A 16464-nucleotide genomic window follows, 5' to 3' on the forward strand; every position below is an offset into this window, starting at 1 on the left:
TCTACTTTTAGAACTAATACTATAGGAAATATAGATAGTATTTATATTTCCCTTAAATTATAAGTAATATCTATATTCTTACTCTAAATCTTTAAAAATTAATTAGAATCAGAGAATCTAGCTAAGAAAAATATAAATAATTAACTAAAATATAGATAGAAAATCCGTTTAAAATACCTGTTTATAGATAGTATCTATAAGAAGTGCAGATAGTGTCTGTAAAAAAAACCCCTGTAAGGCAGGTAACTCTCTTCAAATCAAACCCTTTGCAGCACCAACACATGAATACCTACCCAGGCCATCACTACCTAGGTAGCGTGTTATCCCACACTGTTAGATGCTGTAGCCTCCCATCTGCGCACAAATATCCGCATCAGCTGAGCTAGCCCACTGCGATGAGATGAAGCCAACATATTCTACCTCAGGTCTTGGATGAAGCTTGCAGCTTGGGACACAATACGGACTTGTTACATCTCACACAGGATGTCCTTGAAAGTCATAAGCATTCGTCACAATTCTGTCAAGCGCGGGTCTCCAAAGTATGTACAAGAATTGAAGTGAAGTAGAATGTTTTCAAAGCCGCTATGCTTTTGGAAAGAAATTATCACAAACAGAAGAAGAGAAAGTCGGTGATGCAACAGATCGAATGTGTTTTCCTTTCCTGTGCGCTAGACTGGCTACGCTTCTCGTAGGCCTCAATGATCCACACAATGGAGCCTGGCCACGAGCAAATATATATTTGTGCTGGTATCAATGTCCGAGAGAGCGGGAGTCAAATAGGTATGCAAGTACGCCTGCGGCTTTTGAATTGCCGTAAAACAAGGACACCTGCCAGAAGGTACCGCCAGGACAACCCCCTCCGATGACACATATGTATGGTATAGTGAATGAGTAAGAATGCATCCTAACCAAGGGAATGATCAATCGAAGGAATCCGGCACCTCCGCCTGAAGGACCAACACCTTCCTGAAAACCCTCAGGATCCCTCTCCACGTCTATCCACAACCATTTGGAGCACGTATAAACACACACTCGCACTGATCCACCACGCGATTGATGAAAAAAACATTAGCGACATTGAAAACAAAGGAGAATAAAGGCGCCGAAGGATGTCGAGCGACCAGAAGTTGAGAAAATCGGTACACTTCAGGGTATTAGGTGCTTCGACGATTGCATTGATATTTGCGAGTAGAGCGTGTTGCAAACATCAATTGAGTATCCTTCGGTCGTAAGGGAGAATCAAGTAACAGTCATGAACCAAGTTGGCGCGCGAGCGGTCGGTATATGCACGAAGAGTAAGATGCTCAAGGAAATTGAAAGCTTAAGCGCCTAGTAGAACTCAAAAACGGCTGTACCCGAGACAGCAACCTATTTTTTTTAGAGTGTGTGAGGCAGGGATCAAGGGTATAACTTACAGTGCATCCAGTTGGCGATTCAACTCCGTTATTGTAGTACTTGCCAGTTCCACCCTCGTAAGAACACTTGCCGCTGACACCGCCTGTGATCTTGATGTTGAAATCGAGGACACCATCGGGGTTGGTTGGCTTGTTGGGGAAGATGGAGATGAAAGTCTCACCAGTGCTTCCTCGACCGACACCGACGTTGACGGGAGCGAAGTTACCGATATTAGAACCTGGGGTTCCCCATTGGCAGCCTTTCTCGACACCGACGCCTGAAGGGTTGATATAGTATTGCGCGGTGGTAGCCATTCCTTGCCAGACATAAGAGGTCTTGGAATCAGGACAAGTGATATCAACAGTAGCGCCGGGGCTGACATTTGTGAAGTCAGTCTCGCTCTCAGTACCAGGGTAGTCAGTACGGCAAACAGCAACGTTCTTTGAGAGCTTGTTCTGAGCCTTAACTCCACCGACACCAGCCATGCAGAGGGTGTTGTAGCCATCACGGGTGAGTTCAAGCTTTCCCTTGGCGTTACAGTAGATACCTCCAATAGATTGGCCGGTGTTTCCTTGAGCTGCGGGCCATTGGGCCTTCTGGTAGCCAGGTGGGCAGGCGTATGAGCAGAAGGAGTTCTTGACGCAACCACCTCCAGAGATTGCAGTCTCGATGTAGCTGATAGCAGCCTCACCAATGCTGTATGAGGGAGTGATCTGTACACCAAGATATCCGCCAAGTCCAAGCCAGTCTGCAGCGACGGCTCCGTACTTGGTCAAAGCATCAAAATCATCACAATCAATCTCGCCATTGGGAAATTTGGCATTGACACCGGTGGCACCCTTGCTAGAAGAGCTGCTATCAGAGGCGGCTTGGGCAACTGACGGTGCCTTTGCTGGTGTAGGTTCTGGGGTGGCCGAAGCCTTTGGTGCTACGTAAGTTGAGGTTGGAGTAGTACTGGTGCTGGCCTTCTGCTCCAAGAACTTTGCGGCCGGGTTTGACGAGGTGGTAGGAATCGGGGTGGAAGTTGGAGTGGTAGAGGTAGAGGTCGAGGTAGGTGTGATGGCAGTCGTAATCTTGTCTCCCACAAGGACATACTTTCCAGACTTCATGCCAGCCTCAACCTCATTCCAGGGAATGAAATCTCCATTCAGCTCGTACACGGTGACGGTTGGTCCCGGAACGGTGGTCGTAGTGGCGAGATCGCGCCCTTCGAGAGGAGACCCATGTCGAGCTGGGTGCTTGTGGACATGGTTGTGAGGTTGGGCCACGGAGAGCGATGCAGCGCTGAGAATCGCAAGGCGGGAGAACTTCATTGTGAAGAAGTGGATTCCTGAAGTATGTTTGTACTAAAGAATGGTGTGGGTCTCTCGGAGACTGGAAGGTGATAGAGTACACCTGTATATGTCCAACGAATGTAATCGGGAGCCGTGCTGAGGAATGGTTGCGACCGAGGGCTGTCAAGAGAATTGTTAGCTGTCTAATCGTTTCAAGACGCTTGAATATCGTTCGGACTTCCGACCAGCACAGTCCATCTGGTCGCTATCGCAAAACCGACCTCGAATCCCATGATTGAACAAACAGCGACATCAGAAGTTGAAGGAGCACGTACATTGACTGGCGACCGAACACTATCGACGAATAGAGACTTCCCGGGGGAGGAATGGTTGTGTTCGTAGGGTTGTGAGGTGAAGGGAGACAGTGGGCTGAGGGGAGTCCGATTAAGTTTCGCTGTTCCAAAGGAATGTGGTAGAGAGTTCCGAAAGGACGAAACTTCTCTAGTTGGAGGGAATGCTGGGGAGGGAAGGGAAGGGGGAAGATGGCGGGACTGAGATCTTGAATCAAATGGCCGTGGGTTGAACGAGCGTCTGAGGTGGAGAGGGAACGAAGAAAGGGTGAGTGAGAGTGAAACCTGGAATCGGGATGGAGTCGCTTAGCCCCAGGATTAGCTTGAAGTCTTGCCTGATTCGCTGGGGCAGGGGGTTTTTCTGGGCCAGGAACGCGCCAACCCAGTCAAAGATCGGACGGCAGGGGGGTGGACAGGGGGGTGGACAGGGGGTGGACAGGGGTGAGGCCAGCAGTCGCAGTGGAGTTGGATGGAGGATTGGATGCGGATGCAGATGCAGGACCGCAAGCAACGCTCGGAGAGACGAGAGGAGAGACTGGATGCCGTTGACGCAAGACCAAAAGGCAGCGACGACCTTGCTGGCGCCAGATCAGGAACGACCTGCACTGCAGTAAATTTACAGTAAATCTACGATCCTGTACCGTCCGTAGCCTGAGACCAGTGGCTTGGACAGAAGATGTTCAGTGCAGTGTTGGCAGATCGGATGGCCCCCAGTTAAAATCTCCGTCCCAGGCTAGACGATGTCTGTTCGGACTCTCTGCTTTCTGGATGCAGACCAAATACAACCCTCTTCTGGTCTCTCCTTGTCAAGCTGCTGGAGTGCAATTTGCTGGTGTATGTAAATTATGTGGCCTGCCCAGCGCTTCATACGAGCGGAGTGGCGAATCCAAGCAGCCGTGCAGCAACGCTGAGGGGAGGGGAGTGTGGAATTTCAGGGTAAAGGGGCGGCTTTTTCACGGACGAGATGAGATGAACACACGAGCCGACAGTGCGATCGTCCGAATGATTTCTGGGCTGTGGGAAAAGGCAGTCTCGGCAAAGGGCAGTGCCCAGAGCAAAGTCAACAAGCTGTCCAGGCAAATTCCTCAACAGCCGAGAGTTGTTATTGTGACGTCTTGATCTGATTTGATTTGATTTGTTTTGTTTTGATTTGTTTTGATTTGTTTTGTTTTGTTTGTCAGACTGCCGTCAACCCGAACATGACCATGACCATGACCATGACCATGAGTTCTCCAGATGACAGGCGAAAGCCAAGCTTCAGTATTTCCTTCCTTCGACTGGGATGGAGTGCCTTTGTTTGTTGGACCGTGCTGCAAAATTGAAACGCTGGACCTTCACTGCAATTTCGCTTCGACGCCAATCTCAACTCTAAATTACAGAGCACGTAACGTCCCCACCGCTGGCTAAGATGACGTCCTTTCTCGTTCAAGATTGGCAGAATTGGAGATGGATTATTATTGAACACACCACACAATGTTGTCCTGCACACCGTGCTGTCCACGCGCATGAAGCTGTCGTGACCCGTGGAGTGTAATCGTCAGCGCCTCGTTCGATGATCCTACTGTCCAAGCACCAGTCCTCTTTTTAATTCTGTACTCGTCTCTTTCCTACGCGTTGGACAGAAATACAGGCGCTGCAGGTCGCTGCCGTGGTCTCCTCAGAAATGGGGCTGTGAGATTTCGAGGAACTGGCGGTAAGGAATGCTGAAAAGCCGCGCGCTCTTGTCTATCTATATATCCTATGTTGAGAGCTTTTCAATGAAAGGTTGACTTTGAAGTTCTAACGACTCTCTTCAGGACACATGAAGAGTGACATCTTCAGTTGCAACAGCTCCTAGTGGGCAACCAATTATCTGAAACGCCAACAACAGAACTGAACAGACCATCTAAAAAAACAACAAAGCGATCCTAACTAAATAAAAATTTGCAGCCACCAGCATCGCTATTTGTTCCCAGGAGCCGGTTACAGGAGCCGGGCCATCTCCAGGGCCGCCTCAAAGAAACTCACTTGATCAAGTGGTTGGAAATATATCGTGTAGAGGCTTCATTCGCAGATGCCCTCTCCTACCAACGTCGAGCAGCACAGCAACATGAATTTGCACAGCCTTCTCTTTCGTCCTCAAATAAACCAACATAAACACAAACAAAGACCCCACTCTACTCCACTCATCCTACAGGATCCTGGTCAGCACATCCCTGTTTGCACAGACTACGTAGTACGACTCTGCAACCTTGCGGGCTCAGCCGCTGTTGTCTTGTGGATAAGGTGCTTACCCCTGAATCCCCCCCCCTAAATGAATGTTAAATGTGTAGAAAACTGGGGCTAGTGTGGGTAGCTTTCTGGGGTGTCTATCCAACAAAAATCGCTGCTCAGAGCCCTTGTAGTCCTCTCGAACCTTCTACAGCTACCCTTGCCTTTACAACAGACCAGATTTTGGCTCGTGCCTTCACGTTGATAAGGCTATTTGACCACTCAGATAGACTTCTGAGCCTCCGCCCCATAAATCCAGCAGTTTAAAATTCATTTAGGGGCGGGGATAGTAAGGAGGCCTAAATCCAGGAACATGCTTTTCATAGGTCAGGCTGGGTAATGATGCATACGGAGGTACACCGGCACCGGCCCCTGCTTGGACGAATGCCAGGCACGATGATGAAATTGCTCGTGCTCCAAATTTAGCCTTTCTGATTTGATCTGTCTGGACGAATGCGTCTGGGCGGTTATCCGTGCAATCAAATCCGGATTGAAAGACTCTGACAAGATTATGACAGAATTGACTCAGCTTTGAGACTCATCCTGAAATGAATTTGTTCCAGTTTAATACGGTTGTCGTCTGCACAAGCGTGACCCAGCATTCCAAAGGAATCCAAAACGTGACTCCAAAAACATCTACGTGATACAAACAATGACAGTGAAGCTCTCAAGACTACCTCGCAGCTGCTGAAATTTAGAAACAAAACATTCCAACAGTTATCATTCTGAATCCAATGCATCGCTCTCCAGCATACTTATCAGGATTATCATCAAAACACCAACTGCAGATAACACCGGAACATACACAACCGGGGCTTGCGTCTCCAATCAACCGTTGGTCAGCCCTCATCTACTACGCAATACCAACTTCGGAGGATTCGTTGACAAGAAGCAATTGCCAAATATAGACAGAATTGGCCTCGACTCAGCAGGATAATGCATTCAAACAATGTTAGATTCAATGGGTGTATCGATACCCATCAACTCCAATCGGCATTCCTCTCGAGCACGTTTCTTATCGGGTCGTTGCAGGTGAGGGGTATCTTTGCATCAAGGCCAGACTCCTTCCATTCCAACCAACTTTTCAGGCGCAAAATATTCTCGTTGCACAGTCAACACGACGTCTGTCGTCGTATCACCAGGGTTGCGCACCACTTCTAGAACACGGCAGCTCGATTTCTTCGTCTTTCCACGTGGAACAGTGGCTCAGGAAGCGCAGAAGGCGATCATTGGAGATCAGTGCATGAGAGATATACACAAGAGCTGCAAGTACTCTTCGTGGCTATTCCCTGCTGACGGCTTGAATCCCGAAGATGGCCCCTTCTCGGCTTACACGAGGCGTGTACAGAAGCAATGGATATTTTCGGATCAATGTTGGATAAGCAGCGCCTCATGGTGTTTCTATTCAAGATGCTACTGTTACAAACAAATCAGTCCATTTCAATGACAAACTTTCCAATCCCACCTTTCCCCTCCATTATCTGCTGGCATCCATTCCTAACACCCTCAAGATCGGACAGCTTCGCCGTCGAGCCAACAATAGGCTTCAGCTTCCCCTCCTCCACAGCTCTCGCCAGCGCTTCCAGATCCTTCGTGTTGCCGCTGACTTTCAAGTACTCATACTGTACCCCCTTCCAGCCGGTCCAGGACTTGTAGAACCAATCCACGAAGTTAAGAATATACTCCATCCATACCGGCATATCTGTATAGACTTGCTTGAATACGGTGCCGTTAGGTACCGTGCTGATAGACACGATCATGCCACCCTTCTTCATCACCGGTAGAGCAGAAATCGTGTTCTTAACCGTATCGAACATGAAGTCCACAGTGCCTTTTCCAATCGCCTGTACCAAGTCGTCCTTCGTGTAATCCACAATCTGATCCGGTGCACTCTTCCCCATCAGCTCCTTGATCCTTGGTATCTTGCCCGTCGATAACGTGGTGATGACTTTGCCGGCCCCGAAAACGTTCTTCGCAAGCTGCACTGCGAAGCTACCTGTGCCACTCAGCCCGCCGGGTACCAGCACCGTCTTGCCCCTCAAGCCACCTGGTATCCTCGCCTCACCCATTTGTAGAGCCTGGTACGCAGTCTGACAGGCGAGTGGTATACTGGCAGCTTCGGTATAGCTCAAGGATTTCGGTTTGAGAGCAGTGGTCGATGCTGTCGCTAAAGCATACGGTGCGATGGTGCCTCGATATGATTCTGGTACACGAGAGTATACTTCATCCCCAAGCTTGAAATTTGAGACTGATGTACCAACGGCAACTACTTCTCCTGCTAGATCATGTCCCATCTTGTATGGAAATCTGCGAACCGGGTATTAGCAGATGGAGGTTAGCTGGAGGGAGGTACATGACAAACGTCGCTTTCTGCATTAATTTCCCCATACTGCATCATTGTCAGTAACTGATTGCGGGCTTCACTAGGCGCACTTACTCTCCAGCAAGCTTCACATCCACTGGGTTGACGGAAGCGGCATGGACTCTAATAAGAAGCTCATCTGGCTTCGTGATTTTGGGAACTGGCAGATTCGCAAGGTTGTAGGCGGATGGATTGCAGTGTTGCGCCAGAGCCAATGCGCGCATTGTTGTTGGAATTTTGGTAGCAGCCATCTTGTGATTATTCAAGTTGTTAAATCTATACTGCGAAATTTAATGCTCAAAGACTTGGAGGACTGGTTGTTGCGAGATTCGATTATATATTTAGATGTAGAGTAGGTAATGGCGTTCACGGTTTGGAGTTGTCCCGCGTCGGAAACATTTTACGAGCGGCGTCAGGAACCATATCGAATGAAGACAGCTCCCTTCGGAAAATCGGTCTCCAAGTTCAATTCCGTGTTACCGGGAGTCAAGGAATCGCCTGTAAATATTTCCGTGGAGATTCTCCTTCAGACCTTGCAATTTGCTATTTGCGATGCGAATCTTTGTAAATTGGACCATGTTCAGATGGATGACCTGGCGTCCGAGTTGGGCGTCTAGGTTGCATGTCGACTCACTATCCTGGGAAACGTCTCATACCGGAAGAACAGCATCCTGAGAGTGTGTATGGCCTGGTCTGTGGTAGGTAGACTGCTTCATTGTGGACAAGTTGCAAGAGAAAACTTCAACCTCAGGGGATATTGGTTCAGTCAGCACTCTAACATACCACCAACCCACGTGATCTTTCTTCTTGACAGGTGGGTCTCCGCTCCAATGGTGTCGGATTCGAGAGGTTGCCAGTCAGATAGAGATCGAGCGTATGGAGAGGTATAGGAGCTTTAAGTGAGTAGTCGAGCTTCAATGACCTGCAGCATAAAATCAGCCACAAAATCCTCAGTGCCAGGGAGGAGCGAAGCAGGAGGAAAGTAGATACAACCTGAGAAGCTATCACAAAGTTGAGATTATGAGATTGTCTTTAAAAGTACACTGTTTAAGCTAATCCTGAGCTACAAATAAGGACTCTCTCCTATAAATTTGCGGTCCCGTCAATGTCTCAAATATAATCACTTCGGTGATGTGAATTAGTTCCTTTCGAGGTTTCTCGATGACGCTGAGTCTCGAGAGTGCATTTAGTAGCAAAGTACTTCTAAGACACATGATTGGAGAAAATGAAAGAACATAGAACAGTAGCATAGGCTGACGCCCAGCGCATACTACTAGAGAGTATTTGCCTCGGATGTTTGCACATGATCCGTTCTAACGGCACCGGGTTGGCTTGTAGTTCTCATCAAGAAAACGATTCCCTGCCTTCTGAGCAAAGTACGATAACAAACAAGGCATCAGCATTAGTTATATGGCACGAAGTAAGCAGCTCAGATGTGTCTGATAAGATGGCGGTCAATGTAAACACAGGTAGACGCCAAAACTCGACTTTGTTCCTTTCTCTTTGCAGACCATGAGGTCTCCATCTGGTGGTATTGGGGCTGTTTATCCGACCTGACTCTCACCAAGGCATAATACAAGACATCTCTTTTCCACCTCTCAGCGCAGAATAACTTTCTCATTTCCCCAATCCCGTCTTTCGCTCTCAAGAAGCCACGCGCCGCCTTGTGGACCGCTGGCATCTAAACTAACAGTTGTCTTTAGAGCATCAGTGATGGCTCTGATAGTCTCTCCAGCATTTTTGTAGTCCGTCTCGCAGCTGACTGGAATAGTCTTTTTGGCTGGACTGCCGTTGACTTCAACTGAGCTATGAAGCCTAGGACTGGACTTGATATCCACATTCGGGAAGGGTATAAACCCTTCACGAAGAGGAATAAGTACAACTGGAAATGCTACATTGTATTTGCCTTCCAGCGCTGAAGACTTTCTTGGTACTCTGAAGTGGCCCTTCCGTTTGCCGCCAATGATCCAGGTATCAGTAGCTCCTGACACTTCGTAGAAGAACTCCATATCATCGTCCTCGCCGGCATCATGTTCTGAGTCCGGTGACGTGTCCCATATTCTTGTGCACTTGACTGCTAAGGATGCCGACAAAGGTTGGTTACAACCAGCAATAATGGTATCGGAAGGGACAGAGAGTGGCTTGAGAATTTTCAGGTCGGCTGTGCACACAACTGACACAGATGGCACGTCGACAGGTATGATGATTGATCGACTTTTGCCCAGAGTGCCATCTGTGAGAGATATTGGGTTCAGTGGTATAACTGGTGTTTGTTGTATCCATCCTTGAAGGCATTCCTCGATGAGATTACCTATATCTTGATTCTGCTCGATACTACGACCAAGACCAGCAAACTGATCGCGCCATCTAACGGAGGAGATGATCGAGGTTGAAAACTCGCTGAGAACCGCAGTTCGTTCAAGGTCGTAAGCTGACACACGTATTCGCAGTTCACGAAGCACAATGGGCACAATAAGTCGAACGTACTGGTGCCACGGGCCATTAGTCAGAATATGTTTGAGATTCATGGTCAGGGCATCCTCGATTTCTTCTTCCAGACAGATATAGTTCAGAACAAGAGACAATGTTGTTTTTCGTCCTCTTCGTGAAGTTGGGCGTGCGGTTTCAATAGGTGCGGATTTCGTAATCTTGTACAGTATTGACGCAGGTTGGCGCGGGAAAACCACCAGAGGGCTGGAAATCGTGAGTCCGCTATGAGTATCAAAGACCTCGGAGCTTTCCAACTTGGAGCCAAGAAGACGTAGAGGGCTAGCTGTGGAAGATGAAATTGTGAACTTAGAGAACAGAGCTCTGTGCTTGAAGACGTCCTGGACATTCACGCCGAGAGGGAGCATGATAGATACCGATGCTGTTGTAGCGAAGAAGAAAGTTCCTTTATCAGTTGTGTATGATATTTCCAACTTGAGAGAAATGTCATTGACCTCGTGCTCAAGGCTGAATGGCATCACGATCCTTGCGCTTGATTGCGAACCCATGGCTCCGAACCGAACAACGCCAGCTTCTGCTTTTTTGGAAAGCTCAAGAGAATCCGATAAAATTGTGGCTTCGCTGGTCTGGACTCTCAACCCTGCTGTGGCGGCCCGAACGTGTAGTTCACCATATTCTAAAGTGTTCCAGCCAGACGAGAGAACAATCTCGAGAGAACGATTCCGGTCGAGGTGCATATACCTTGATGAGTACAGTTGGACATCGAACGCTTCTGGTCTATGGTAAACAAGAAGCTTTGGGCACTTGAAATAAGTGCTCTCCTTTGGCGAGGAGAGCCCTGAGGTACTGTGATCATAATCCAAAATGATATTGTTGGTTTCGAGGGTAATGTGGCTGACAAGGTATACACCAGGTACAGTTACCTTGATAGTGTTAGAAATTGCTGTATTGAGGGATCAAGCCAGCCACTTACATTACTATGGATAACAAATTTTGCTACACCTTTCTTGAATACCATGGACGTAACGGATTCGAGCCATATCTCTCTATTCATGTCTCCCGTAAGAGGTGTAATACGCACTCTAGCTCTGTCGATAGGCATATCGTCAGCCAGAAGATATTGAAGTCGAACCTCCAAGCTGAAACTGTCATTTTCAGAACTGTACCGGACAGTTCCATCGACCTCAATATTGCCAAAAAAGTGTTCCAAAGGAACACGAACTTCATGCTGTAGTCCTTTGGTAATTTCCAACAGCTCAGGAATGTAATTTTGTATCGGAGCCATCTCTGGACTGAGACTGGCCCCACGACCAAACTTTAATACAGAATTTCTCTGAAGTCTAGCGTTTTCCACTAAGGCAGATTTTGAAAGCAACTCCAGCACGACTTTCACGTACTCTTCCTTACGACTCAACTCCTTGAGGCACCTTGCGTACATCACGAGCATCGACAGTTCAACTTGTGCCCATCCGCTCTCGCGATAGAACGGTTTCATACGATAGAAGTATGAAGCAGCGGCAGCGAAGTCGGTAAGATGATACTTGAGAACAGCTAGGTCAGCCATGCTGCCTTGAACTGACTGAATATGATTGGCGACGGTATAATGGCGAAGTGCCTTGTCTGTGAACGTCTCGTAGAGACGGTAGAAGTCCTCCTTATTGTCAAGGGCAGTAAGGAGCAGCTTGCTATCAATTCCATGAAGAGATGGTGAAGGTACCAGTAGGCGTTGAGCATCCGCTGTCTCTTCGTTGAGATCAACTTCCTGCATCTCCCCCACATCTGCTCCCTCAAGGTGTGACATCTCTTCCCAACCAACGCTCCACCCGTGATCCTTGGCAATTCGTACCAGAATACTTCTTGACAATAGGTAAAGCTCGGCTCTATGGCCAGCGAGCTCTTCCAGACCAGCCTTGAGAAACGGCGATGCAGCCGCTCCGTGTTCCGGAACACTGGATCTTCTCATACCAGGAAACTTACCCGGACTTGGAGGTTCTCGAGATCTTGACCGCAAAGCAAGAGAACTGCTTCTAGCAGGATGCATCATCGTCTTAGGTTCTGGAATTGCTGCTTTGGGCTCTTGCCCATCTGCCCCGGGGGTGCCACTTGGGGGCGCCAGCGTGGACGGCGGAATAGGTAATGCCTTTGTTGATGTCTGAGCAAGAATTTGCTGGGCAGTAGCAAATGTGAATGAAGACACCATGTTGTCCATAACTCGGGTCATGATCGGGTCTTCCAAGGTAGGAAGACTCCCTTCTCCTGCTTGTTGTCCAGCTTGCCAGGATTGCCAGATATCATCCCGCATAATTTGTGAGATGGATGCCATGAAGTCCATAGACCTTCGACAAACTTCCCCAAGAACAGACAAGCTTTCTGCATCCTCCGATGCCTGCGATGTAGGGAGTCGAGCAGCAACACCCTGCAGGCTCGATTCTCGCTGCTCTTTGAGTTTTGCGAGAAGCTCTTCTTGGGATGAAGAAGCATTCGCAAGTCGAAGTAGAAGAGTGAGTTGTCGTGCAAATATATAGCAACGAAAGTCAAAAATTGAAATATCATTTGCGAGTATGAGCTCCCTGTAGCGTTTCCTCGTTGCGTTCAGGGGGATCTCGCTCCGCTCATGATCTGATGAAACTGCCACTGATTGCATATCAATTGGATCATCTGATTCCACATTCTCGTCTGCTCCAGTATCCCTCAGGATGGCAACTCTTGCCCTTTCAGCTCTGCGTTTCAGATCTTCTGTGTAGGGTAAAAATGATCCGCCATGTTGAGCACCCGTTTCAGTGATAGATTGTTCTCTCACAATGAGATCAAGACCGACAGCAAGTTCGTCATATCCAACAAGGGCATCTTCAACTAGGCCTACGCTTTCAAAACCTCTCGCCAGACCTTCTTTCAATACAAAAAAAGTACAGAAATTCCATCCTGGTAGTGATCTCTGGGCGTCCTTCTCTCGGATATCTTCTTCATACTGGGTAACGCGCATATCAAAGGATGTGAGTATTTGGAACTTCAACTTCGCTATGAGGTCCAGCCAGGCATTTTCATTCTCCTGTGGTGTCTCGGAATATGAACCAGGTATTGCAGGAACGACTCTTGGGAGCATGTCATACGGGACATCATTGATCCCGATACGTATTTGGGCAATACGATCGACGGCAGATTTGGAAGAACCATTGAAGTCGGCTCGTAACTTTTCCAGTATGGTAGATGATCCTCCACCCCTCCAACGCGCTGTGGATTTCTCTGAGCTTGAACCTGAGCTTCCTTCGACCCCCTTCCCACTCGTCCTCGGCTGAGTCGCAGCAGCAGTATTTGGCACAATGACATGGACTACCAGCCATTCATATGCATCGTGGTTCTCTTGAGCAGTGACCTTAGTTGTGCTTTGAGTTGGCGGTGTGTTTTCCTTAACCCACTCTCGAACCTGACGCCGTGCCTGCGCCTTGTATGTATCATTATCATCGCATCGTAAAAATAAAATCTTTAAATATGGTGTTTGCCGCAATCCTGGGATCTGGTGTCTCCGTTCTTTCGCAGCTGCTTTAGGGGGTCCAGATAAAGACTCTGGCCTTTCAGCTACCGCCTGAGCTCCCAGCGCTTGTGTTCGGAAGCCGTCATCCCCACTCGCAGTAGAGTCTTGACTCTTGACTCTCGCAAGACTTGACGTACTCGCAGACGCATTTTCAGTCGACACAAATGAGGGCGGGCTCTGGGCAGATGGGACAAGATCTACATGAAGCGACGATATTGATCGCAGAGGTCCAGCGTGGGATTCCCAGTGCAGGTTTCGCAGAGGCAATCGGGGGAGGAGGCCCGGAGATAGTAGCTGGAATACCCCATAGGGATCAAAGTACTCAACTTATTGCAAGAATTAGCGGGGAGGTATGGTTTTGAAAGATGTGTGGCTATTACCTGTGACTTTGGAGCTTGAGGATGGCTGCTCCATTTCTTAAATGAATCACGATATCATATCACAATATGACAGCCGCAAATCTGAGAAAAGAAGGCTGTCAATGTTATGAGCGCATTTGTATAAGTCCTGGCGCATTGCTTGTTGACACCGAATTCACTGGTGTGGTGAATGGGATACTGCCGCCTTCAAGAACTCTATCAGGACTAGAACGACTCGGGGCGGTGTCATCCATGCACTTGTGTAGAACCGCCCTGATATGCTACGGTTCAGGACCTTTCCACAATCCTGACCTTGTAATCACTGTCGCCGCCATTTCATAGACTTATAGTCAGAGGCTCCTGGGCATAACTGTCGTGATTTTCATGTCGTTTCCGCGGTACTACCGGCAATAATACTTCTCTTGCTGCTAGAATTCACGGACAAATACCGAAGTTGATCCTGGGTCACTTTCATCTCTCCCTTGTGAATATAGCCACCAGCTCAATTAGTTCTTGACTCGCTCAAATAGAGTTGTCCGAATCCCGTTACTAAACTCGTCAATATCTGCTATCTTTGGAGCACCTCAAGACGTGATGACGTGAAATAATTCTAGATATCTCTGGTAATGTGGATGTTCTCCTACATTCACTATCTCATTCGAAGTTCTGAACCGACTGAGACCAATTGTTGGAAGCCAGAAGCCACAAGGTCTGGAATAATGTCGACCACAAATCCTAATGGTCGTACCGGTGAGGAGTACTACCAACCCTGCTCGGACATATGGCTAATTCGGTGCCAAACATCAGGAGTCCATAGATTGCCACATAGATTTCAAACGGCTTCCGCACAGAGAAATCAACCTACATGATCCGGAGCCTATCCTAGCACATCGAAGTCACTACCTCCTCCACGTTACTCGGTTCTAGTTGAATGTGAGTTTTCAATATTCGTGGGTATTTGCAAGCTAATCAATCATCAATACAGGCATATCATCCATTTCACAATTAATGTCGTCATATCCTCAGTTCGTTTCAATAAGTCTGCACTTCACAAATCTCCATCCATCGAATCCTTGCTAAGCCGTTCGGGATGTTCAACCCGCTAGCTGCCCACTGAAACAGTCAGTACTTGATAAAGTGTCTCTGAGAAATACTCCAGTGCTACTTACACTTGCTATTGTGGTCTCGAACGTCCACGCCAAGATCGTCTTCAGCCAGTGGTTCTTGTGGCCCCATATTGCGGCTTCTGATACAGTGGCAATCCCGTTGAAGAAAAAGAACAGGCCGATCCGAACGAGCCCCTCTTTGTTGAGAATGGGGGAGAGCGCATACATGTGGAACACGGCCATCAGACTGAATGCGCCTAGGACGCCGAGCGATCGAGCAAGCACCACTGGAACGCCATATTTGGGAAGACTGTAGCGAAGGGGTGCGTAAGCCAGCGACGTGCAGGGAGAAGCAAAAGCGTTATGCCACGACTCAGACCTGTTCAGAGGATCAGAAAACATCTTTCGCTGTGTGGCGAACTTAGCGATCTCTACGGACTCACCAGAACCCAGTCAAACTCTCAATCAAGTACAGCGGTCCGAAGAGGGCCGGACTGCTCTTATACCTCAATAACAACTGCAAACTAGTCCACAAGATGTATATTGCCAACATCACCTCAAAAGCTAGTACAGTCGGGAAATTTTGTGGCAGTGTTTGCAGGAGGGCGAAAATGGCGATGTGGATTCCCAATTGTGTCAATTCGTTAAAATTCTCCTGGTCTTTCGAAATCCTGATATGATTTGGGGTGAAAGATTCGTAACGGAGCTCTGTGAGGATTACAAGTGCCAATTTCCAGTCTGCTGGCATCTTGCCTGCTGAATAAATAGGGAGATCATTTTGGCGGGCCCAAATATCGAGAACCTTCATCGTCCCAATCGCCACTGGGAAACATCAGCAAGAATCACAGGGTTTAATTTGATCTTTGCGTTGTACCTGCAAAATGTTGTAGACATCTGGCTGGTCCGCAGGAAATCGGTGCAGTGTATGCAGCAACCCAGAAAGTTGCCAGAGAGAGCAAAGTCAGTGTCTTGTATACCCTGCGGAGCCCTTTTATATGGAAATATATAGCGAAGTAGAGTAGCTCTGCCGGAATCAATAGGAAGGCAGTGGCCTTCGTCAATTCATGGCCAAGCTGCTCGACTGCTGGCGGCAGATTTGTAACAGGAATAGGCGAGTAAGAGATATTCATGTTGGCCTGTTATCATACATCCAGGAATAAGACCGCCTCTGCGCAGATACAGGTAACTGTACTGGATGTCAATGTTTCGTTACAGCGATCGCACTTGTTCTGATAGATCTTAAGCCTAGAGTTGGAGCAGTTGCCGGCCCAGGATCTGGTACTTCAAGTACCTATTTGTAGCACTCGACACCTAGGCCAAGGGTACGGGTAACACGGCTCTAAACTGGAACCCTTCTCTATTGCTCTCGTTGCCCCCTCAAATGACGT

At 48.2% G+C, this 16464-nt stretch overlaps 5 protein-coding genes across 5 annotated transcripts; 1 reads left to right on the forward strand and 4 right to left on the reverse strand.

Moving 5' to 3' along the window:
• Nucleotides 1-1304: 1304 nt before the first annotated feature.
• Nucleotides 1305-2708, reverse strand: ONS95_008052 (uncharacterized protein; the record flags this gene model as incomplete). Its single annotated transcript, XM_058501588.1, has 1 exon — nt 1305-2708. One exon carries the CDS (start codon nt 2706-2708, stop codon nt 1305-1307), a length of 1404 nt encoding a protein of 467 aa, XP_058362908.1.
• Nucleotides 2709-3416: 708 nt separating this feature from the next.
• Nucleotides 3417-4207, forward strand: ONS95_015047 (uncharacterized protein). The gene has a single exon (XM_058508732.1). The coding sequence runs from the start codon at nt 3788-3790 to the stop codon at nt 4136-4138; it is 351 nt and encodes a 116-aa protein (XP_058362909.1). The 5' UTR covers nt 3417-3787; the 3' UTR covers nt 4139-4207.
• Nucleotides 4208-6674: 2467 nt separating this feature from the next.
• On the reverse strand, nt 6675-7882 carry ONS95_008053 (uncharacterized protein; the record flags this gene model as incomplete). The annotated part of the gene is made up of 4 exons (XM_058501589.1): nt 6675-6685; nt 6735-7576; nt 7632-7658; nt 7707-7882. The coding sequence occupies 4 exons, from the start codon at nt 7880-7882 to the stop codon at nt 6675-6677; spliced, it is 1056 nt and encodes a 351-aa protein (XP_058362910.1).
• A 1347-nt stretch (nt 7883-9229) lies between these two features.
• On the reverse strand, nt 9230-14025 carry ONS95_008054 (uncharacterized protein; the record flags this gene model as incomplete). The annotated part of the gene is made up of 3 exons (XM_058501590.1): nt 9230-11002; nt 11053-13937; nt 13992-14025. The coding sequence occupies 3 exons, from the start codon at nt 14023-14025 to the stop codon at nt 9230-9232; spliced, it is 4692 nt and encodes a 1563-aa protein (XP_058362911.1).
• A 977-nt stretch (nt 14026-15002) lies between these two features.
• ONS95_008055 (uncharacterized protein) lies at nt 15003-16206 on the reverse strand (the record flags this gene model as incomplete). The annotated part of the gene is made up of 4 exons (XM_058501591.1): nt 15003-15083; nt 15140-15455; nt 15520-15898; nt 15951-16206. The coding sequence occupies 4 exons, from the start codon at nt 16204-16206 to the stop codon at nt 15003-15005; spliced, it is 1032 nt and encodes a 343-aa protein (XP_058362912.1).
• Nucleotides 16207-16464: the final 258 nt, after the last annotated feature.

The sequence above is a fragment of the Cadophora gregata genome (assembly GCF_030347475.1).
Source record: "Cadophora gregata isolate MNR1 chromosome Unknown scaffold_2, whole genome shotgun sequence".
Lineage (NCBI taxonomy): Eukaryota > Fungi > Ascomycota > Leotiomycetes > Helotiales > Ploettnerulaceae > Cadophora > Cadophora gregata.

Coding starts and splice junctions, on each gene's coding strand:
- ONS95_015047 (XM_058508732.1), top strand. CDS start 3,788: ATGCAGACCAAATACAACCCTCTTCTGGTCTCTCCTTGTCAAGCTGCT.